Here is a 25,423-nt window from a genome sequence, read left to right as displayed (position 1 = left end):
ATTCTGCCAGGAGGATTTTTTCAGAACACAGGGCCAAAGAGAAGGGGGAAAGTTGGTCCAGAGGAGGCTGGCCAGTCTATTCATGAATTTGGTCATGGTGGTGCTGTTAAAAACAGTTTAAAGCAACTCACTTGTTTACGTTCTTCCCCTCTGTCCACTGCCTACCCTGTCCAAAGCCCAAATTCCTTTGCTTGGCATTTAAGGAACCTCCAAATTCTGAAAAAAAATTTTTTTTGGTTTTTCTTTTCCTTGGTTGTAAGTCAAACTTATTGTTTCTCAAATGGTCCTTTACATTTTCACTTCTGAGGACTTCCCTGGCAGTCCAGTGGTTAAGACTCCATACTTCCACTGCAGGGGGCGCAGGTTCGATCCAAGGTCGGGGAACTGAGATCCCATGTGCTGCGAGGCATGGCCAAAAAAACCCCAGAAACAAAACAACATTTTCACTTCTGGACTTTCTGAAGAATATTCTTCTTGTGCCTGGAATATTGTCTGTCTTAAGTCTTACCATCCTTCAAGGCACAAGATATATCTAAACGTCTCTGAGGCCTTTGTGAACCGCCTGGGTATTCACTGAGCAATCCTGTCTTTGAACTCTTGTAGCACATACCTGTTCCTTCACTTGGCATTAACAAATGCCAACTTGTATAATTTATCTTTTTATGCTATTTTCTCCATCTCTTGAGATTTTCTTTTATCCTGTGTCAAGCACACGCTTTTACAACCAGAAACCTCACTATATTTGATTTGACAAAGAGATTTTTTTTTAAAAGCCAAACCAATCCCTGAAGATAATGTTAGCAATTAAATTAATTGAGCGACCACTATGTTTAAAGAAGATTGCTTTCTAGTAGACTAGGGTGTGGGAGAAAGGAAAGATATAACTTTATCAGAAAGTTCCCCGTTCACAAGGAACTAGTTACTTTCTTGCCAAAGAAGCTGTTTTTGCGATGACTGTGCTTTTTGGGGTGAGCCAACTCAATTCTCATGTCCTGGCTCATTTTTGAGACTGCCATGCCTATGTGCCAAAAGGGGCAAGTAGGTGAGTCTTTCAGTACTGAATGCCTAATATAGAAACAGATATTTTTAATGGGAATGAATACATTCATCATATAAACAAAAGAAACCCAAACACTCTAAAAGCATAAAGTTAAGAGTAACCGTTCTTTACCCCACCCATCTCTAACGGTAACTACCAGCCTTTTATTCCTTCAACTAGAATACTGTATGCATCCCTGAACAAGCCCATACTGTGCTATTTTTAATCATACTTAAAAAAAAAACCCCAGCGGCTGGCGGTGCGGGCTTAATATATCGCACAGCTGTTAATTGTGGTTTCTTTTTCGGTAGCGGCACTTAGATGCGTATTTGCCTGAGTTTCCATTGCGGTAGGGAGGTGCAAACACAGAAATACAAAAATAGCGCCAAGGGACAAAGAAGTCCCAAGCTTGGCGCACCAAACCAGGCAGCGGCGGGAAGTACCAGAGCTCAGCTCCGCCCGGGAAAAAGCGCGACCGACTCCGGCGGGTCGCGCGCGCCCGGCGCCCCTCCCCATCGGCCGAGGCCGCTTGCTCAGTTCCGGGACCGCCCCCTTCGCCCAGGCTGTCTGGCCCAGCCCAGCCCCCAATGGGCGGGGGCGGGGGCGGCGGGGCTTGCGCGCGCAAAAGCCCGGATCGGCCGCGGCTTCCGGCGCGCTGCGCTCGGACGGTAGGGGGCGCGCAGCCGCCGCACCTCGGCCAGCTCGGCACCTTTGGGGGCCTGTGCGGCCCGGTGTGACTGGAAGGAAAATGGAGCAAGAAGCCTAGCCTGAGGGGTAGCTCTTACCCCTCTGACCGAGGTCCTGCAGCTTTCGCCGCTAGGAGCCTCCTTCTCCTCCAGACCTAGTACTTTCGAGCGCCCCGGCAGCCTGGGCCCGGCGAGTGGAATGGTGGCCGAGGCCCAAGGCGTCGGGCTTCCGCGCGCCCCGTGACGGGAACTAGGGAGCCTCGAGGGACGGCTCCCTCACCCACCCCGCCGACTCCAGGCGCGGCAACCCCCAATTAGTGAGCAGCAGGTATCGGCCTGGAAGCGCGTGGGCAGTTCTGGGTTTGCTTTGTGACTTGGGTCTCCCCGGTCGCTCTCCCCCCCAGCCTGTGCCCCGCCTTTGTGCATTTCGTGGTGGGGGGCGCCGGGCATGTGGGTCTGTGGAGGTTTTGTTGGAAGGAGGCGAGGTTGTCGCCACTCGGGAGGAGGGCGGGTTTTCTGGGCCGCGCTTCCAGCGGGCGGGGGTTTGGGAGGGGGTTCCGCGGGCACGGGGGTAAAGGTCAAGTGCGCGGGGGTCGCTGCCGGGAGCGGGGCGGGGGGTGTCAAAATAATGACAGGTGCCTGTTCGGTAGCTTGTATCTACCGGGCGCTACGTCTGGGCGAGATTGGGCTGGTTCTGGGGGCAGGTTGACTCAGCTTTTCCTGTGGGGCTGGTCAAGTTCGGACACGTTCCGCGTTGGCAGTAGAAGGAGCTAAGCCCTGACTTGTCTCCAGCTGGGGCTATTTAAACCATGCCTTTTCCCAGCTGTATTCACTGGCTGTTTGAGAGGGAGAACCTGTGGTCACCGACCTGTAGCATTTTCTGCTGATCTAGGTAAGGACCCACTTGCTAATAAAAGCATTATTTAACTCATTTCTATATGATTTGTCTTTATTTTTTAACAGGTATTTCAGTATTTCAAGTTTTTATCGTGTGTTCTCTTTTCGTACTCGTAGGCAAATGTGCAATACCAACATGTCTGTGTCTACTGATGGTGCTGTAAGCACCTCACAGATTCCAGCTTCGGAACAAGAGACCCTGGTTGGTATTTTTGTCTCCAGTGTAACTTTAACAAAAATTTATTTTATGAGGTGATCAACTAGGTTTCACAGACCCCAATTACAGCATGGCTCTTTAAGTGAAGTTGTAGTACATAGCTTAAATTCCTGCCACTCAGGCATAACTGTGGAGCAAAAGTTACCTGTAAGAATCCATATTTATTTTCTTAGCTTTTTACCACACTGAATTAAAAGTCAGTTTCATTATCTTCTTAAGTATGGATGCTGAAGTCATGTTTATTATGTGGCTGTTTTTTGTTTTTATTCTGTTTTGACCTGTCAGTATTTAACTTCGGTAGACGTCAGAAATAATTCATGCTTGTTGTAAAGATGTTAGGCATTACAGAAAAGTATAAAGTAAAAGCTGAAAATTCCAGTCTTCTGTTTTGACCATATCTCCTTTTTAGATCTTTATCTATGTGCATACCCACATATATATGTGCACATGTGAGTTTTAAGCTGTTGCGGTTCAGTTTGTTTTACTAAAATAGGATTATACTAGAGATGTTAAGCAAATAGCATCTATGTCAATCAATAAAACCTACAGAATTCTTTCTTAACAGTTGCATGGTAATCCACAGCATTAGTGAACCATTTAAGAAATTTATGCCTTTACTGATAGGTTTTCTAAAATTGCCTTTAGTTTTTGAGTATTACAGATGGTGCTGCTTTGCATATGTATCCTAACACAAGTGTTACGTGTAATAGTTTTCCTCTCTGTCAAAACTGAATATTATCACTGTTATTTTGCCCTTTTTTGGTAAAAGGTATTATATTATTGTTTAAATGTGTATTTCCCTAATGTTTGGTGAGGTTGGGCATCACGTCATTGGTTAAATCATTTGTTTCTTTTGGGGTTTGCTTGGTTTTATCTATACACTTTTCTTTTACTTTTCTTTTAGGCTTATTGTATTTTTCTTAATAATTTGTAATAGTTCTCTGTTTCAAGTGTATTTAATTTTTATCATTTACAAATGTTAAAAATTAACTTTGCTTATTTGTTCTTTTTCTCATTGAGAACATTTTTATAAAGTAAGATTTGACTTTTGCTGGCTTTTGAATTTCATATCATGTTTTGGAAGAGCTCTCCCATCCCAAGATTATACAGATATACTGCTATATTTTCTTCTAGCAGTTTTTATTTTTACATCTAGATTTTTCTCATTTAGAATTTATCTTTCTGTTCTTAAATGTAAGATTAATAATGGTATTGTCTTTTATAGTAGTTTTCTTATTAATGCATGTCTTTTAAGTCTTAATAAAAAGCTGATGGCTTTCCATTGGAGACTTTTACTTTGAGTTGTTTTATGTAGTTTGAAGTTAATATAGTATATATAAAATTTTAGGAGGAAAAAAAGTAACTTTTTATGTTTTTTGGGATAATTCATTCTTTAAATAGCCTGAAAGTAAAGCGCATATGTAAGCACATAGGAAAAAACATATAATCAGAACAATTAATGATTCAATACTACATTTATTGTGTATTTTAAAACTTTCAGTTATTAAATAATATTCTGTTGATTAGCTGGAAATAGGCAGTTTCCTTAAATCTAGTTTTGAGGGTTAGATCCCAAACTGGGTTGCTGTCAGATTTCAAAGTTAGACAGAACGGGAGTATATTGCAGGGCGTGCAGAGGCAGCAGTCTGTATAGGGTGGCTGTGTCGTTGTAAAGATACTTGAGTTTTGAAGATTTTGATACAGCAACAGACGGGGAGAAAGAGCATAAACACATTACATCCCTGCCCCCTTGCCATTTACTTTCTCAGTACAACTTGGAAAGCCTCTAGGTCAGAGGCAGGCAAACTACAGCCTATGGGCCAAATTTGGCCTGCTGCCTACTTTTGTGAATAAAGTTTTACTGAAATGGAGCCACATCCATTGGTTTACATATAATTTATGCTTCTCAGTCATACTATCTGGCGAGAAAAGCTATAAACTGTTTACTCTCTGGCTCTTTAAAGAAAAAAATTGAACCCTGATCTAGTGGGCTGGCTCCTTCAATACAGGTCATATGTCTTATTTGTCATTTGTGTGTGTGTGCAATATCCAGTGCTGTCTGGTGCATGGCAGAAGCTCAATAAATGTTTATCAAGTAGATATTTGGAATGTAGACCAACTAAAAGGCAGCATGATACTATAGTAGGAAGAAAATGCTGGCTTGCAGTTGAAGGATTGAGTCGCAGTCTCCAGATCTGTTCTTAATTATCCTTGTCAGCTTGGGTTAAAGTTCCCCAGCCTTCAGGAACCTAATCTGTAGAAAGAAAAGATTGGTAAAAGGACCCACCGTAAAGATTTACTCTTTTCTCTCGTATTTTGTAATTTAGCTTATAGTAAGCTCATTGGGGTATTCCATTTACCGTTGAGTTTGTAAGGTAATAAGCAGATGATAGAAATAGTTGAAGGAAAAAGAATAATTTTCACTGCCCTGGCATGGGTACTGTTTTTGATGGCAACTGATGATACTTGAGGATTCTGTGATTATTTGCATAATAATTAGATCCCAGCATTTTCTTCCCAAACACAGTCTGTGGTATTCAGTTTACACAGCCTATTACATTTAGTGAAAACATTATGACTTAGTTTTTGAGGTCTCTAATGTTGTGAGATAACATTGTGTTTGCTACCTTTGTTGAAATTCTTTATGGATGAGTTTCCTGCAGGCTTATAGTTCTGGAATAATTTGGAAGTATAATAGCAACTCTTTGTTCTTTATAGGTTAGACCAAAGCCATTGCTTTTGAAGTTGTTGAAGTCTGTTGGTGCACAGAAGGACACCTATACTATGAAAGAGGTAAGCTGAACTAAGTTAAAGAGATAACTTAATGTCTTACTAGTTACATATAGCCATGGGGAGAAATTGGCCATATAGAGGGATTTTCAGTAAGCAGGAATGTTAAGTATTGTGGTCATTTGGACTATAATTTGAAGCTGAAAATTCAGTTTATACTCGAATTTCATGTGTCAGCCAGGAACTCAGACAAAGCGAAGCTCTTTAGAGGTTCTTAGCCATTTCGTGCTGTGAACCCACTTGACGTACTGCTGAAGTCTTAAGATTTAGCAGCAGATCTAATAAATGTAATTTGGAAGTAGTGAGGAGCATAACTGATATTTTGAGACGTTTACATCAAGCATAGTATGTATGATATGAAAAATGCTTGTGATTTTTTTGGTGACAAAATCACAGTTATTGTTAATACTTTGTGATTTGTTGCCTATGTTCATAATTGAAGGGCAAGCTAAATTTCAGTTAAAAGTTAGTGAAAATACAGACAAACATTTTTTTCCCATCCAAATTAGTGGACCCCCTGAATTCTATCCAAGGACTTATTGGGCATCCATGGATCCCAGGTTAAGAACTTCTGCACTAGAGATACATGAGTACAGTATACTGATCTTTCTGGGATAGAGAACATATGTTCTATTTGATGGATACATTTCGATGTATTGTTCTCTAGCTGTAAATTTGTGCACAGAAGCATGCTCTTCATTGAGAGATGGGCCATCTTGGGGAAAATTTCGATGTGAATGAAATGTGCCTCTTCCCCATCTCTCACACTTAGTTTATAGGGCTCAGATTACTTAAAACACCGAAGGACCTTACTTCCATCAGGATAGTGGGCAGGAAAAGATTCCAGACCCTTTTCCTTTTTAGCCACATTCAGAAGTTTCCTTATGGGACGTTTGGTAGAAAGAGTCTAGGTTCTCCTTCTTTCCACTGTCTACCATCTCTTCCATCCATAGTCACATAGGAATATTCCTTTAAGTCTGAAGCCTGCTTAGCCATTTAAGTCTATAGACGGAGCTTGCAGGGAAGTGTCAAGGTAAATGATGTTTTTGGGATGTTAACTTGGGTTTAACCTTATATTATCATTATATAACCAGTTAAGGAAACAAAAAAGTATGACTAGTAGTGGGTAGAAATAAGGAGAAAATTGGTCAAGGTCATCATAAAGACTTAGAATGTTTATATTAAACCGTGTAACAGTGATGTATATATTGTCTGACACAGTGTTCAGTTGTAGAATCTTTGTTCTGTGGTATGTGGGAGAGTAATGAAAGCTCATATGGGGTAGTAGAAAGCACACTGGGCTAGAAGTCAGAAGACCGGGTCAGTTTCTTATTTCTCATATGGTGATAACAATTCTATGAAATATCAGAAGAATGAGACAGTACTTGTAAAAGTACATTGTAAACTGTAAAACACCATATGTGTTTAGGTGGTTGTTAATAGGTTTATATGTGGATGTCTTTAAAATGTACTGCCTACTTTGTTTTAATGGAGCACACAAAATATAATTTAACTATGTGCATGATTCAGGGTCATTATTTTGATTATTTATTGTGTAGATTATACTGATATCTTTAAGGGTTTATTTCATTCACTGAATTCTCCCGAACTGTTGTGTAGATATAATTGGTCATTGTCTTCTCAACTGTGATGACCTCAGAGGTTGTTGAGGTATATGGTGTGCAGGACTATTTACTAAATGACTCCAGGTCACTGCTATATTTTAGTTGATGTTTTTGATTCTGCAACTTTTCATTGTGATCAGTGGTTTTGCATTTTGCTGCCTTTTCCTTTCTTCCTAATAAGTAGTACCTAGATATTTGGGCAAAGTTAAAGTCTGCCAAAAAAAAAAAAAAGAGAAGACACATTTTAAAGTTTAAGTAAATCAGAAGCAGTGTCTCTACTTTAGTCAAATTAAAAGAAAAAGATATAAAATCAGCTTTTTTTGTTTTTTTTTTTTTAGGAGTATAAAATAGTTGTTATTTAGATGGTTATTGATGTGGTTGCTGGTTGTTTAACCCTCCAGATAAATGAGATGTTATTGAATGTATTTGAAACTAACATTTAATTTTCTTTAATGCTCAGAAATCATATTTCTATTTCAGGTTATATTTTATCTTGGCCAGTATATTATGACTAAACGATTATATGATGAGAAACAACAGCATATTGTGTATTGTTCAAATGATCTTCTAGGGGATTTGTTTGGAGTGCCAAGCTTCTCTGTGAAAGAGCACAGGTAAGTTCTTTAGTCTGCTGTAAAATGCCAGTTGGGCAAACATTTCAGTTCACCTCCATCCTCACTCCCTTTTGTCAGAGAAAATTGTTATAATATATATAAAAGATGCTGAAATTTAATTTCTTAGTAAAATAGCATGTTACTTGAGAACCTGAGTTCTGGAATCTTACAAGCCTGGGTTTGAGACCCAGCTTGGTCATTTACTAGCTGTTAGACTAGGTAAATTGACTTACCCTCCTTAAGCTTTAAGTTTTCCCTGAATATGAAGTAGGAGAACAATGTAAATACCTTATGTGGAGGTTATAAAGAGGCAGTGTGTAAGCATTTAAATATTAGCTACAGCATGGAAAGCATTTAAATATTAGCTACAGTAACTGCATATTAAAAAAATATTATTATTGCAGTCCCTTCCAAAGACAGTCTTTATAATACCCTGTGGTAATCGCTTAAATTTGAGCCCTAGTTACTTTGGAGATTTTCTTTGTCATATACCATTATGGCACTAAATCAACTGAATTTAACCCAGATAGCATTTCTAGAATTACTCTACCGGGAACTGAAGACTTTTTTTTTTTCAGTCATTCTTACTTTACATTTGGAATTCCTTGTTTCATTTTGTTAGTCTCTTTGCAGTGTATCTTAATTAGTGAGAAGAACACTTTTCACCTGAAACATTTAGCTAGATTCTGCTAGTGTTTAATGCTCAATAATATTATAGCTAAAAAGATAATTAAGTGGGATATTTATAATTTTAAAATAACTTCACTATTATATGTATATATTCATTATTGAATATTAAGAAAAGACAGAAAGCTAATGATAGGGGGGAAAAAGACTAATTTGTCATCGAAAGGTATTTTTAGTTGTCATTTTTACAACGTATTACGCACAGATGTGTTTTAACCCTGTTGTGAACATACTATATTTAATTTCATCCTGCTTTTAAATTAACATACAAGCTTCTTTCCATTGACAGATGATATCTGTTTAATATTTATGTTATTTTATACTTGGCCTTGGGATATAAGCTGTAATTTTATAAGTTTAAGAAATAACTATATTGATAATTTTGCCCCATCTGAGTATTGAATCTTGATAATGTTTGGAGCTGTAATTTCTGATACGGAAAGCACAAATTTAAAATTATCTTTGACTTGAATTCTAATGTGTTGAGAGGTTAAACACTGGGGAAACTACTGACTTGGGGAAAAGATATGAGTAGGAATATTGATTTTTTTTGTGAGTTTAAGGAGCTGTATCATCAGTCCCAAGGATGAAAAAAATTAGTTGGGATTGGCACTTTCCCCTTAACCTTGAGAGTTAGAAATGATATCTTGTGAGTGACGAATAAATGTTCTCTAAAGTCATTAGTTGATAAAAAAGAAAAATGTACCATGACTTCATTGAGTATTGGCATAAATGAATTGTTTCCTTATGCTCCAGGAGGGCAGAGGTTTGTTTTTATTTCATTCTTTGTTTTCCCCGATTTCTAAAACAGTGACTGGTACTCAGGCTGTATTAAATGACTGTATACTGCTCTATCTTTTAATAAATTTTCAGATCAAGAAAGATGATTGGTCTAAGGTTGATAAAAGTCAAAACTATAATGAAGTTCCTATATAATGGTTTTTGCATAACCTGCTACTTTTTTAGGCAGTCTTCATCTATGCCCGGAGCTAGATAATTTCTTTTCTGTTTGAAAATACGTATGTTAACCTGCCTCGTGTGTTCACACCAGTTCTCTGGGGACTTTTGCTAAAGTCTCAACGAGGCATGTTTCAGGAAATGGAGATGTGAAATCTTTGCACTAGGGAGACTTTAGTGATTGTTAAAAGTGGCTGTGTGTAATCATTGTGCAAATAATTATTATGGTGGTTTTTAGTGTCTAGAAGCTTATCAGTACTTGAATGTAGTGATTTAAACTTTGTGTTGTAGCACGATAGTTTATACTAATATGCATTTAAAACTCTTGTTAAGTCTAGTTTAATATATTCTTATTTTAAAATGCACATCTTTTTTTTTCTCTCTACAAGGAAAATATATACAATGATTTATAGAAACTTGGTGGTAGTCAATCAGCAGGGTAAGTTCATTTTGAATTCCATAAGCATGTACTGTAAAAATATATTAAAGACATTCTTTGGATGTGCAGACATCTTATAATTGTGATTTTCTTTAAAAGTTGCTCTCATTGTATATTTAATTATAGTAAGGGTATGATAAATTTAACAGGAAGAAATACATATGAGCTAAAACAACATAATACTAAGTTTCTTATGCACATTTATTTGCAGTGGATATTTAAATATCCTATTACATAAATTTAAGCCATGGGATATCAGGTTAGAGTTTGTTTTGAAAGGTAGATAATTTCAAAATCTTCTGCATAGTAGAGATAGGAGCAAACCTTGAAACGTATTCAAAGGCTTACGGAAGTAATACAGATACCTAGGTAGGGCCATTTGAATGGAAGGGTCCTTGTCTTGTGTGTTTTTTATAATAGACAAAACTTTGTTTACCGATTTGTTCAGGTGTGTGCCATTTTACTTCCCTTCCTTTAGACTTGTAGTTCTTAACTGGTTATTTTTGGGTTACATATCCTGTTGATAACCTAATGAGAGTGCTAGGTTCTTATTCCATAACGATACACCTAAACATACACAGTGATATGCCGTAAATGTTTAACAATCCACTCACCAGGGGAAGAGCCTTGATTTGTGGTTACTGGTTTCCATAATATAAATACTCTCACCATGACCATTTACAGCCACAAACATGGAGCTGGGAAGAGATGTACACAGTTTGCTTGGGAGTGCTGGTAGGAGCTGGCTCCAATACACCACAGGCTTTTTTTTTTCAATTTATTTTTTATTTTTTTTACTTTTTAAATTTATTTTTGGTTGCATTGGGTCTTTGTTGCCGCACGCGGGCTTTCTCTAGTTGCGGTGTGCAGGCTTCTTATTGCGGTTTCTTCTCTTGTTGCGGATCATGGGCTCTAGGTGCGCGGGCTTCAGTAGTTGCACCACAGGCTTCTTAAAGTCCATTCTTTTTTTTTTTAATTTATTATTTATTTTTGGTTGCATTGGGTCTTTCTTGCTGCGTGCGTGCTTTCTCTAGTTGCGGCGAGCAGAGGCCACTCTTCATTGCGGTGCATGGCCTTCTCATTGCGGTGGCTTCTCTTGTGGTGGAGCACGGGCTCTAGGTGCTCAGGCTTCGGTAGTTGTGGCTCGCGGACTCCAGAGCACAGGCTCAGCAGTTACGGTGCACAGGCTCAGTTGCTCCGCAGCATGTGGGATCTTCCCGGACCAGGCCTTGAACCCATGTCCTCTGCATTGGCAGGTGGGTTCTTAACCACTGCGCCACCAGGGAAGCCCGAAGTCCATTCTTGATCTATAATTAAGAACTGTTCTCAGGGCTGCAGCAGTGCCTTAGGGAGGAATGTGAAGTATTAGCTGGGGAGGATGCAGTGATTTGGGATTGGTGGCAGGAGTATTGCTTGTTGATATCTTTGTGCTGTTTAGCAAGACAGGCAGGATCCTTTATGATCCTGCTTACATTCCCATAGTAATGAAGTACCTGTAGTTCCTGCAACAAACACTGGTAGTTCAGTTCTGAATGCTTTTTTCACAGTGTTTCCTCAGTCTGGAATAGCCTTTCCCAGTCGTACTTCCACATATTCTACTATGAAACCTCTCCTGATTCCTTGTTACTCAGACATTGCCGCATCTCTACCAAATAACCATTGCTTCGTCTTCTCCATTAATTTATCTTATAATACTTCTTTTAGTGTGCTTATTTTATTGTACTTTATAATTATTCTTATGTATCTTCTATATTAAAATTGAATTATCTATTTACATCTCTAGTATTCAGCACAGGATGGCACTTGGAGACTACATGTTCAGTGTTGGTTAAAAGGTTAAATTGTATGAGGAGTTTGTTCTGGATAACATCTATTGAGTAACCCTTGCTTTCCTAGTTTGTGATTCTTTGTTTTTATTTTCTGTCAGAACCATCAGATTCAGGCACATCTGTGAGTGAAAACAGGTGTCACCTTGAAGGTGGGAGTGTTCAGAAGGTAATCTTAAACTCATTCTACTATGATGTTTCTTGAAAATTGGGGTGTTTAAAACAATGAATTTTTAGCTTCTTGGTGTTATAAGTTTGTGAGTTTTTTTTGTTTTGTTTTTTTCTCCCTTGAATGCTTAGGACCTTGTGCAAGAGCTACAGGAAGAGAAACCTTCATCTTCAGATTTGGTTTCTAGACCATCTACCTCATCTAGAAGGAGAGCAGTTAGTGAGACAGGTATATATGAATAGTTAATTGGCACTTTCAAACAGCTTTTCAGTGTTCATTCTTTACTGAAATTAGTGCATTTCGGCTTAATGAAATTGTGCTTTTTTGGTTTAGATGAATGAATTTGAGTTTCTTATTTTTATATGATTTATTTGGTTTACAAATTGCTTTCTTAGCAACATTTTTCTGGTTGACTACAGCAGGCACAATTTTACTGTGTCCTGCTGGATTTTATAGTTAGCCAGCTCTTTGCTATGCACGGTAACAGAGGACAAGGATATAAACTCTATTTTAGTCATCATTCTTAGTCACCTTAGCAGTTAAAGTATTTGTTGTTTCTAATAAATATAACACACCAGTGAGTTTAAAAACAGAGAAATAGCATCTTAGAAATGAGGATGAGGTAAAGAAAATAGCTGAGAGCATTTTTAACAGAGAAAACAGGAGGAGGCTGTTGCCTGATGAAAGTCATGATAACTAAAACTGTATGATTCAGGTGAAAAAAAAGAGTTTGGCAAATCAGTGAAGTAGAATAGATAAACCCAGAGTAGAGTTTTGTACATGAGGGCAAAGGGCAGCAAGTGCAGAGTAATAAATACATGGGAGTAGAACAAATGGTTATTTGGGGGAAAAAAATCAAGTTATATCTGTGCCTTATGCCAAAATGAATACTAAATGAGTTGAAAAGAAAAATGAAAAAAAATTACAACATACTGAAATAGATTCACTTTAAATTTGACAGTGTTACTATCCTTATTATAAGTTTCCAAAAGTCAATAAGAAAAATATTAAAAATCCAACTTGCCAAAAAATTTTTTTCATAGTAAATAGAAATGACTGATAAATAGGAGGAGTGGATTTTAGTGATTTAGCTTTATAGATAACAAAAAATGCAAAAAAGGTGTCTTTTCTGGTCTTTCAAATTAGGAAAGATGATTTTTTTTTTAACTTATCCTCGCTAACTGTGTTGGCACTGATGCACTGTTGGTATATCAATTCGTATAAATTGGTTAACCTTTATGAATTATAAAAAGGCTTGGCTTTCTTACCATTATCACACTAATCCACTTCTAGGAATCTATCCTAAGGATATAATCAGAAATGCAAAGATTATATGTAGAGATATTAATTATAGCATTATTCATAGTTGAAAACATATATGATGCTAGAGAATGTCATCACCCTAGTCCAGGCCATTGTCATCTCTTACCGAGACCACTGCAGCAGCTTCTGATTTTCTGTTTCTAGTTACTTGCTCTTTCTGTCCTTCATCACAGTACCAAAAGGGATCATAAAAGGTAAATTGGATTGTGTCACTTCCCCACTTTGTTTATTTACTGTTGACCTGCAAATAAACCCACACTTTTATGTTGGCTTACAAGGCCCTGTTCTACCTTTAATCTGGTTTTTGGCCTTTTTCCCCACCTTCACTGTGTTTTAACTGCACTGATTAACCAATCAAACAAGTCAGAATTCTTTCCTGCTTTAAGGCTGTTTGCACAGTTTTTTTCTGCCAGAAGTTCTTCTACCTCATTCTTGTAAGACCAACTCCTCATTTTTCTATTTTTGCTTAATTATTACTTTCTCAGAGAGGCTGTCCCTAACCACCCAGAAAAGTGGATCCCCTCTTGTTATTCTTTCCCTTAGCACCTTGCTTGTTTCCTTCATAGCACTCATTATAACTTGTAAATGACCATATTTTGGTTGCCTTGATGTTTGAATGTAAACTTCCTCTGGTGGTAGGGATGATGGCTGACTTCATTTTTCTATACCCACTGCCTCGCACTGTGCCAGACAGAAAGAAGGTGCTCAGATTTGTGGACTGAATGGTTCAATTATGATGAACCTATATTATGGATACCATATTCTGCAGCCATTAAAAATAATGTTTAAGAGAAAACAACCCCTGGGAAATCCCTGGCAGTCCAGTGGTTAGGACTCAGTGCTTTCACTGCAGGGGCCTGGTTTTGATCCCCGGGTGGGGAACTAAGATCTTGCAAGCCATGTGGTAAGGCCAAAAAAAAAAAAAAGAAAACAGCCCCAAATTGTACATATAGCGTGATATAAATATGTTTTTTAGACGGAAATAAATTTTTTAAATGACAGCTGGAAAATGTTATTAGTAGTTATCTCAATGGTAATATTGTAGATGATTTACATTTAAATTTTTGTCTATTTTTTAAAGATTTCTACTATAGTAATATAATACTTTAATAATCAGAAAAAAGCCCCTAATGTTATTAATAGAGTTAAAAAATATAGATCAACAGCATGGTTTTGGCCTTCTAGCCCACATCTTTCAACCAAGATCACCTTTTCTCATAGGGAATACAAACATTAAGAACTTATATCAAGAACCTGTGATCTTGTAGAGATAGATACAAAATTAGAGGGTATAAGCTTGTTTTGGGAATTCAGAGCAAGAAGAGATAACTTCTGACTAGGAAGGTCAAGAGAGGGAAATGGAGTGAGCAAAGGTGTGAGTTGTACCTGTTTCAGGCATATGGATTATATTTGATTTAATCTCATAACCCTATTTGATACTTAACATACAAGGCTGCAGTGAGCACCCTTGCCCATAAATCCTTAAATGATTATGCAGATATTTGTCTAGGATAGAGAAACTGCCCATAAAATGTTACACTGTTTTGCATTTTTACCAGTAGTGTATAAAAAGTCCTTTCTCCCAAATCTCTGAGACTGGCTCTCATTTTAATTTCTGTCATTCTCATGGGTGAAACATGGTATCTCATTTCAATTTGCATTTCCTTCATCACTAAGAGGTAAGCCATTTTTTCATGTGTTTATTAGTCATTTGTGTTTTATGCATTGCCCTTTCATATCTTTGACTTTTTTTTAAATTAAGTTTGTCTTTTACTTGGTTGGTAGGGGACTTTGTATAAAGTGGGTATTAATCATTTTTTACTATGTGTTGCAGATTTTTTTTCAGTCTGACATTTGCCTTTTAACTTCTTTTTAATAGTATTTTATTTTGCCATGTAAGCCTTAAGTAACTAACTTAATCTTGATAGTCTTTTTCTTGAGGGCTTTGTAGTGTCACATCATACTTTCCCACCCCGGTATATTCTCTTATATAAGTAGTTGGATGGTTTTGTTCCTTGTATTTGGTTTTTTAATCCACTTGGAATTTATTTTTATGTCTGATGTAAGGTAGGACTCTCATTTATGTTCCTGACAGGTTTGGTAACATTCTCACCTTAAGTCAGAGATAATTTCTTATTTAAAATAAAATGGACCAGGGACTTCCTGGCTGTCCACTGGTTAAGACTCCGTGCTTCCACTGCAGGGGGTGCAGGTTTGATCCCTGGTTGGAGAACTAAGATCCCTCATGCCGCACGGCCAAAAAATAAATAAATAAAATAAAATGGACCATTTTTAACTGGTTTTAATTCCTGTTGAAAATACTGGATACTAAGGAAATTGAAACATTAGGAATACCTTCTAAGTAAGTTAAATAGTTTTGGTTCTTTCCAGGAAAAAAAGTGAAATCTTATATCCTAAATTTTGATTTTGACAGAAAAATCGTAGACTGGTTAATAAAAGGTCTAGATGGATTAAATTAATTGCGAGTTGATAAAGTTCTGAAACAAGCTTTAAAAGCTTTTAAAAATGTAGTGTTCTGCTATAACTCTAAGTTGGACAGATCCAATAAGAGTGTTGACTTGAAACAGTAGTAATTCACTATTTTTCTCTGTTTAATTTCATTGAAACAGTTTTAGTACAGGTATGTAACTTAAGACAGCTCAATTTCTAAATACATTACAGTATAGCAATTTAATTAACTTGTTTTTCTTTACATATTCAGAAGAAAATTCAGATGAATTACCTGGTGAACGACAAAGAAAGCGCCACAAATCTGATAATATTTCCCTTTCCTTTGATGAAAGCCTTGCTTTGTGTGTAATAAGGGAGATATGTTGTGAAAGAAGCAGTAGCAGTGAATCGACAGGGACTCCATCAAATCCGGTAATCCTCTCATTTTAAATAAAACAGGACTCTTATTTTTAAAGTCTAGTCCTGGCAGTCCTAATAAGCATCCAGATAGAATGCACATGTATGATATGTGATTGCTGCTTGATTGTTGCTATACACTTGGTAAAATTTTCTTTCAAATGAAACTGTATAGATCTTCCCCACTCCCAACCCCGGGTTTGGGGAGAAGGGTGGAAGATAACGGAGTTGCACTGGAGTGTATTGGTAAAATTAGTACCAGTGTTAGTTATTAATGTCACCCTACATATTGGAGAACCTTTGTGGGCCACTGCACCAAAGATATCTTAAGATTCTAAGCAATTTTGTTTTGCACATTTAGAGTAAAAATATCTTATTACAGCTCTCAGCAAATAAGTGAACATAGCCTGATCTCCACATGTGCCATACGTAGGTCTAGACATCAGGGAAGGTATTTTTAATAAGGCTGTGAAATATTGGTATATTATTGCATGCATGATGGGAAAGTATCAGTACTTTTTGATCATTGATACAAAATTCCAAAGTATTAGCCAGCATTAACATTCTTAAGAGATATCACTGAAGGAAGTTTTGTAAAGAAGTTTTTGCTAATGAGAATGCTTGACAAATGGAATGTTTTCTTTCTTGTTGTTACACATTTGTCTTTAAAATGTTATTAAAATTGGAATCTTTATTTGTGATATGGCAACATTTCATGGCGATTATTCTGGATATTAGTGATTATTTTATAGTTCTCTAGAAGATGTAAAGGATTGAACCAATGGTGATAGTAACCATATTCTTTTTATGTATTATTCTTTATCATCTTTACATTTTTTTTCTTCCAAACAGTGATTTTATGGATGTAGAGGTGCCTTCTGGAGTTAGTATTTAATAGAGCTGTTACTCATGTAGGCCACTAGATGGCATGGTGAGCTCCTCCAAGAGCAAGTTCTTCATTCAGTAGATATTGTGTCTTTTCTATGCCAGGTTCCATTTGGCACTGGAGATACAGTGGTGGTCAAGGTAGTTATGATCCGTGCCCTCATTGGGAGATAGGTCATCAGCAATCAAACAAATAATTAAAACAGTGAATAAATGCTATGAAAAAAATACAGGTTCTTGAGAACAAATATGTGTGATCTAAAAATTGAATCCAATTAAATAAAACTTGATGTGTCACCAACTTCATGTTTGGATAATTTTATTCCTTACAAATGGTTTTAATACAACGACTATGCACCATTTAAACTTACAGCCTTTGTTAAAGTTGTTTCAGAATTCTGACTAAATGGTATTAAAAGTCCTTGTTCTTTCTACCTGGGACACTGCCTTGTTATCAAAGCAGTATAGAGGGTATTTCTTTTTGTTAGTCCTATTCTACGCTCTCTTCTAAAAATCCTCTCTGTTAAAGATCTGTTGTTTTTCAGGCAAAGTCCCTAGTTGTGAAAGCTTTTGGTAAGGCTTTTTTCCTTCATTTTAGCTTACGTCACATTATTTGGTCTTGTCATTCACCAATTTGTGAAGGGAGTTAAAGGAAAGTGCATTTGCCTCCCATCTTTTCTTTCTTTGGGTTTAATACATTGGGGGAACTAAGGCTATATTCTAGGCTCTATACCAGGCAATTAACATATTTTATCACCTCAGCAGCCTCAAACTCCATTTATAGATGGGAAAACTAAGACTTGGGTGTTTCAAATAACTTTTTTAAGATCACATAACTAATAATTGTCACAATTGGAATTCAGAAAAACAGGAATTTTAAGATCTTTCCAGATCAAGCCTGTCTGATACTTTTTAAATATACAGTATTTAAGAGTTTTTAGGTTTTTCTTTTTTGAACATTAGCTAAACTTTTGAAAACTTTTTAAAAAAAATTTATTTATTTGTTTATTTTTGGCTGTGTTGGGTCTTCACTGCTGTGCAAGGCCTTTCTCTAGTTGCAGCGAGCTGGGGCTATGCGCAGGCTTCTCATTACTGTGGCTTCTCTTGTTGTGGAGCACAGGCTCTAGGTGCGCGGGCTTCAGTAGTTGTGGCTCACGGGCTCTGGAGTGCAGGCTCAGTAGTTGTGGCGCAAGGGTGTAGTTACTCTGCAGCATGTGGGATCTTCCTGGACCAGGGCTCGAACCCGTGTCCCCTGCACTGGCAGGCGGATTCTTAACCACTGCACCACCGGGAAGTCCTGAAAACTACTTTTTTTTTTTTTTTGCGTTACGCGGGCCTCTCACTGTTGTGGCTTCTCCCGTTGCGGAGCACAGGCTCCGGACGCGCAGGCCCAGCAGCCATGGCTCACGGGCCCAGCCGCTCCACGGCACGTGGGATCCTCCCAGACCGGGGCACGAACCCGCGTCCCCTACATTGGCAGGCGGACTCTCAACCACTGCGCCACCAGGGAAGCCCCTGAAAACTACTTTTAATTTTGCTTTCTTCATAGAACCTTAGAATAGGAGTGGGCAAACTTTTTCTGTAAAGGGATGGATAGTAACTATTTGGGGCTTTGCAGGCCATATGGTATCTGTTTCAGCTACTCAGCTCTATGGCTGTTAGGCAAAAACGGCCATAGACAACAAGTCTAATAGACAATGGGCACGAGTGTGTTCAGTAAAACTTTATTTATAAAAATAGGTGGGTGGTGAGGCACAGTTTGCTGACTCCTGCCATAGAAGATGCTTTCTGAGACTTAATGTTTATTGTGATTTTTACCCCCTTATTCTAAACATAGTACACTAAAGCCTAGTTAATTGAAGTGTCCAGTTTCTTAGGTTATTAGAGCTGTTATTGTATTCTGGTTTGACTTGTTATTTTATTTATTTATTTATTTATTTTTTGCGGTACGCGAGCCTCTCACTGTTGTGGCCTCTCCCGTTGCGGAGCACAGGCTCCGGACGCACAGGCTCAGCGGCCATGGCTCACGGGCCTAGCTGCTCCGCAGCATGTGGGATCTTCCCGGACCGGGGCACGAACCCGTGTCCCTTGCATCGGCAGGTGGACTCTCAACCACTGCGCCACCAGGGAAGCCCTTGACTTGTGATTTTAATGTGATTGTTAATAGAGCCTTTTTTTAGGAATTAGAACTGCAGTTCAATGAATGTTGCTTTTACTACTACTTTCCTATCATCACGGTTTAAAACAGTCTTTTGACCTCAGTGGTTGTAAAATAAATACCTTGTTTTTGTTTTTATAAATGATGGGATTATTAGAGAACATTTAATCCAAACTCATGTGTCAGATGAAATAGCTGTGGCCTTTACAAGCTAAATATGTCTAGGTTGAAAGTTACTTAGTGGCAAATCTAGAATAAGAATGTATGTATCCTGACTACTAGACCAAAGTACTTTTTCTAGTTCTAGCCTTCTGCTTTGTGTATGTTCCTACCCTTAGCCACTGATGGCAAGTATTAAGGGACTGAAGTTTCTCTTAGGTTCTTATACTATTAATCAGTTTTAAAATGAATCACATGAGCAGGTACAGAATTTTAAAAATAGATTTAAAAAATTATATCTGAAAGCTCTTCCAAAGAAATTATTCTCAAAGTTCGTTAAACATAAATCATAATTATTGTATGTGTTGTAGCTACTAGCATTCTACCAGTTGGAAGATATAAAGATGATTGAGACATGGTCTTAACTCTTAAAGTATGTATAATTCAGATAAGAAACGTGCAAAATTATGTTTTGCAAAATTTGTGTGTGCAAATATATAATACTCAATAATATAAGTAGTACAGATAATTAAAGGTGGGGAGTGCTCTTTTAGTTATAGTATTTATTGACAAAGGCTTTGGCAAAAAAAGGATGAGCAGAATTTGAAAACTGTCAAGTTATCCCAGCTAGAGAGGGAAGGTGTGGAAGTTGAAGTTTGGTTTAGGAAACAATTTAGATTTGGTTAATGTTCTTGTTTAGTGGGGGTAGGGGGGTGTCTAGTTGGAAATAATATGAAAATGTTAATATAAACTTCCTGTATGTACCTTGAATGCCAAGGGAATTTGGAATTTGGCATTTGGAATTTGGCATTTTCTTTTATATAATGGGGTTTTGACCAGAGAAAATATTTATCTAATTATAACCCAGAAGCTTAACCTGGTGTCAGTGTGCAGGATGGAACTGAGGGGGAATTAGGTGCACAGGGAAGAGTTAAGCTGTTACAGGCCAACAGGTAATGTACATTAAGTCACTTTTTTTCCCCCCTCGATTTTAGGATCTTGATGCTGGTGTAAGTGAACATTCAGGTGATTGGTTGGATCAGGATTCAGTTTCAGATCAATTCAGTGTAGAATTTGAAGTTGAGTCTCTTGATTCAGAAGATTATAGCCTTAGTGAAGAAGGACAAGAACTCTCAGATGAAGATGATGAGGTAGTTTTTTTTTCTCTGATTATATTCTAAAGTTCTTAAATACTTTCCATATTCGTTGACTGATAAGATTGAAATAATAATGTATTCAGATTTCACATCACAATCTTTGACTCTTGATTTATTCAAACTAGAATATTGGTTTGTGGACTTGAGGCTTTGTAATTCCTTGTTGTCTTATTTATATTTTTAAAAATGTAATGTCAAGAAGTCAGTAGGCCTTAATGAGCATTCTTATAATAGTCTACTCGTTTTTAAAAATATTTAATTCAATTTTCCTTTTTCATTTTTAATTTATGAAAAAGTAAAGCATGCATGCAGTTAAAAGTCACATACTACCACCAGATCTGTTTCCTGGAAGTGACCAGCTTCAACATTTCTAGCTATTTCACTGTAATTTCATACTTCCATATTTATAAAGCAAAAATGCTTGTACTGAATATTTTACTTTATTTATCTTAAACATCCCTGTATGTTGACTTTTTACCATAGTGGGTGAGGATTTTACCGTCCTCCGTTTCTCCCCCTTTATATTCACTCATTCCATGGCACCTTTGTCTCAGATTTCTCATATATAACATAATTGGACCTCCGTATTTGCGAGTTCCACATTGGCGGATTCAACCAAGTGCAGATTGGAAATATTCGAGTAAAAATTTAAAAATTCCAGAAAGTTCCAAAATGCAAAACTTGAATTTGCTGTGGGCCATCAACTATTTACATAGCATTTACGTTGTATTTACAACTTTTCACATAGCATTTATATTAGGTATTATAAGTAATCTAGAGATGATTTTAAGTGTAGGGGAGGATGTGCATAGATTGTATGCAAATACTATGCCATCTTACGTAAGGGACTTGGGCATCTGCAGATTTAGGTATCCTTGGGGGTCCTGTAACCAGTCTGCCCACAGATACGGAGGGATGACTGAGTACATGTTGTTTGTTTAGGACTTATCACTAAGAAGCCTTACTGGTTGAAGAAAAAAGGTGATGAATTGATGCTAATGTTTTTTGTTTTTTTTTTCTTTTTCTTAGGTATATCGAGTTACTGTGTATCAGGCAGGGGAGAGTGATACAGATTCATTTGAAGAAGATCCTGAAATTTCCTTAGCTGTAAGTATACATTTACTTTTTCAAGGAATCAAAAAATAACATTGAAGTCAAGATTAGAAAAATATGTCTAGTCTACTTCTTGACATGAGGTAGTTTTTATAAAGTTAACTTTTTTTTTTAAGTTTTAATGATTTAAAATATTTTTGTTCTTTTACTGGGTTGGGATCTGTTGCTATACTTTTTAGTTTTTTTGTGTGTTGGAATTTGAACTTTTGAAGAACTTCATTATGGAAAATTTTGGGTATGTACAGCATAGAGAATGGTATAATGTATCTCCATTGTACTTATCACTCAGGTCTAACAGTTACCAACATTTTCCAATCTTATGAATATCATATTGATTTGTATTAGAATATGTGGTGGGATTTTCTATTAACGAAATCTGGACTTAAACATTTACATTTCATGCTTCATATGGTTCCTCAGGTATTGGATGTGTGTTTTTTTAACTAAATATTATTGCTTTAATTTTTGTTCTTAAATACTGCCTTTGTTATACTTGGATAGGAAATCTCATTTTTCTCTTTCTGAGATAGAAACAATTATTAATTATCCAAATACTAAAAAGGAGGAGAAATTGTAAAATCTTAGGAAAATATTTTGCTATATTAGAAAATAATTCAAGTAACTAGTTGAGTCATTTGATGTCAGGCTGAGTAAAATGTTTTAGACATAGATCTTGTAATTTATCGGACTCTTGAAGCACTTTCTTTCTGTATTACAAGACCTTTGTCTTTGGTTTTATCATTTAGTAGATACCTGCTTTTACAACTTGAAAGAACCATTGTGAGAGAATGAATAGTTTCCACCCTTATTGCTAATACCTTATTTCATTTGTCAGGCAACTTAAAAATGGTTACATTATTCATGGCAAGATAGGAAGAACCTCTTATAGCAAGTTTTACATGTACAGTGTCCTCAGGCAAGAACCATGCTTCTCGTAAGGCAGGGAGATAAGGGCTATGTTCAGTAAAGAGGCTTGGAATGTGGGGGAATTTGTTATCCAGATTGCATAGTAGGTGGAAAGGTTTGGGAAATAAGTTGGAATAAGGATGAAGCAATGAGCAGTTACAGAGACAACACAACAGGATAGACAAGTAAGGGGCATACATTTTGGATAGTGACAAGGATGGCAGAGTTTATCTGGCCGTGATTGCTGAAAAGAATGTTTTAGCATTTCCTTTGTGGGTGAAGTTAGGGAACACCCAGTTGAGCCCTGGTTTTAGAGCACTTCTAGGAGAGTCTTAGTCAGTGGCAGACTGGTTGATAGTTTTGTCTAGATTGATTTGGTGGACTGGGCACAGTATCAGGTTTGAGCCTTTAAGGGAGTGGAGTGGGTACAGGCCTCATTACAGAGAAGATCCCATAGCAGTTGCTTTAACTAAATGAACCAACTCTGTCATTGAACAGATAACTTTACAGGTACATGGTTAAGGTCATGGTGAATATGTTTTTCATTTTAGAATTTTTAGCATAGTTCGGCTGGGGAAAAAATGTATTTACAAGCTCATGCTTGAGGAAAGACTGTTGAGTGCTTTATATAAGACATGAAATGCTGAAAATTGAGCTGTATGATACATTTTACCTTAGACATATTGAACAAGTTGCTAGCGTTGCTGTGACTGGTTATTGAAGGGTTATGGAAGCTAACTGTCTTGTTTCCTTGAAGGACTATTGGAAGTGTACTTCATGCAGTGAAATGAATCCTCCCCTTCCACCTCATTGCAACAGATGTTGGGCCCTTCGTGAAAATTGGCTTCCTGAAGATAAAGGGAAAGATAAAGGGAAAATGTTTGAGAAAGCCAAACTAGAAAACTCAGCACAAGTAGAAGAGGGCTTTGATGTCCCTGACTGTAAGAAATCTACAGTGAATGATTCCAAAGAATCATGTGTTGAGGAAAATGATGATAAGATCACACAAGCCTCCCTATCCCAAGAAAGTGAGGACTATTCTCAGCCATCAACTTCTAATAATATCATTTATAGTAGCCAAGAAGATGTCAAAGAGTTTGAGAGGGAAGAAACACAAGACAAAGAAGAAAGTGTGGAATCTAGTTTTCCTCTTAATGCCATTGAACCTTGTGTGATTTGCCAAGGTCGACCTAAAAATGGTTGCATCGTCCATGGCAAAACAGGACATCTTATGGCATGCTTTACATGTGCAAAGAAGCTAAAGAAAAGGAATAAGCCCTGCCCCGTATGCAGACAACCAATTCAAATGATTGTGCTAACTTATTTCCCCTAGTTGAACTACCTATAAAAGTAGAATTATATATTTCTAACTATATAAGCCCCAAGATTTAGATGTGAAATTTATTTTTATTTTTTTAACTGTATCAAAGCAAGAAAGTATCTTACTACATGTAGATTTCTCCCACTAGTGAATAGTTACTTCCTTTTAGGAAAATGCCCCTTCTGTTGATATTTTATGTTTGGGTTTTAATGTAATTTGGGTTTGGATATAGAGTTCATCCTTTACCCCTCTGCCCATCCCCCTTTTTTTTTGGGCTGCACTGCTCCGCATGTGGATCTTAGTTCCCCAACCAGGGATCAAACCCGCACCCCCTGCAGTGGTAGTGCAGAGTCTTAACCACTGTACCATCAGGGAAATTCCTACTGCTCGTTATTTAAAATAATTTCCACTTTTGTCTTAAATGAGGAGTATCTGACCTTTAAAAAAATATATAAGTAGGACATTTAAATGTAACTTATTCAGTACCTTTCCTGTAAGGAGGAAAAGTTCGTGTGAAAGATTTAATATTTAAATTTTACATACTCTTAAACTTTTCAATCCTTAGTTTCTCTAGTCTTTCAGAGCCTCTTAAGATATAATAAGTCCCCTACAGGGCTTCCCTGGTGGCGCAGTGGTTGAGAGTCCGCCTGCCAATTCAGGGGACGCAGGTTCGTGCCCCGGTCCGGGAAGATCCCACATGCCGTGGAGCGGCTGGGCCCGTGAGCCATGGCCGCTGAGCCTGTGCGTCCGGAGCCTGTGCTCCGCAATGGGAGAGGCCACAACACTGAGAGGGCTGCGTACTGCAAAAAAAAAAAAAAAAAACAAACAAAAAAAACATAAGTCCCCTACATACGAACCTTCAAATTGCTAACTTTCAAAGATGCGAACGTGAGCTGGCATGTTACAAAAGTTCACGTGAGTGGAGTACATTGTCACGCGCGTGCATCCCCTACAAATGGTTGTGCTTTTGTGTACTTTACTGTGTAGAGTACAGTAGTATAGTATCTTTATTTCAAGCCCAGGATGTCTGGAAGCAAGCATAAAAGCAGCAGTGATGTAGCTGGTACTGCTGATGGAAACAAAAGTGAAAATAATTGAGAGAGTGGAGTGACAAGAGGAAGAAGTAACAGAAGAACCAAAGAGATTCATGATACAGAAAATGGCAAGGGTTTTTTCTTTATTTGAGGAGGCACTGTTAGTTTTTGAGGCACAGGATCCGAACGTAGAGTGGTACACGAAGGTTGCAGCAGCCGTTCAGAATGCAATCCAGTGCTACTGTGTTATCTATGAGGAGAAAAAGAGCTACTACCCAGACATCATGGGATCGTTTTTTCAAGAGGGTAGGTAGAATTGAATCCAGCAAGGAACCAGAACCGGTGCCATCAACGTCAGGTGTGAGTGAAATTGCAGCTTGCCCTCCATCTCCTGTTGCTGACAATCCTTCAGCTCTGTCATACCTCTTCTCCCTCCTTCAGTCAGTAACTCTTCTTGCCTGTTCACTCGATGCCAGCCCCTGTATGCCAGCTGTTGTACTGTACTACTGTACTTTTCAAGGTACTGTACTGTAAGATTAAAAATGTTTTCTTT

The 25,423-nt window shown here is 37.6% G+C and overlaps 1 protein-coding gene across 4 annotated transcripts; it reads left to right on the top strand.

Annotated features, from left to right (window-relative positions):
* Nucleotides 1-1,682: 1,682 nt before the first annotated feature.
* On the top strand, nucleotides 1,683-25,423 carry MDM2 (MDM2 proto-oncogene). 4 transcript variants are annotated; one of them, XM_081248550.1, is made up of 12 exons: nucleotides 1,683-2,053; nucleotides 2,549-2,617; nucleotides 2,740-2,824; nucleotides 5,558-5,632; nucleotides 7,735-7,868; nucleotides 9,902-9,951; nucleotides 11,879-11,946; nucleotides 12,078-12,174; nucleotides 15,992-16,152; nucleotides 20,335-20,490; nucleotides 21,526-21,603; nucleotides 23,273-25,423. In XM_081248550.1, the coding sequence occupies exons 3-12, from the start codon at nucleotides 2,744-2,746 to the stop codon at nucleotides 23,846-23,848; spliced, it is 1,476 nt and encodes a 491-aa protein (XP_081104676.1). In that variant the 5' UTR covers nucleotides 1,683-2,053; nucleotides 2,549-2,617; nucleotides 2,740-2,743; the 3' UTR covers nucleotides 23,849-25,423. The 4 variants fall into 4 exon arrangements, with proteins under 4 accessions (XP_081104676.1, XP_081104677.1, XP_081104678.1 ...); XM_081248551.1 differs by having other exon boundaries at nucleotides 2,518-2,617; nucleotides 23,273-25,390; XM_081248552.1 differs by lacking the exon at nucleotides 2,549-2,617 and having other exon boundaries at nucleotides 23,273-25,390.

The sequence above is a fragment of the Mesoplodon bidens genome (genome assembly GCF_964165515.1).
Source record: "Mesoplodon bidens genome assembly, chromosome: 11".
Lineage (NCBI taxonomy): Eukaryota > Metazoa > Chordata > Mammalia > Artiodactyla > Ziphiidae > Mesoplodon > Mesoplodon bidens.
This window is presented reverse-complemented; position numbering and strand designations above follow the sequence as displayed.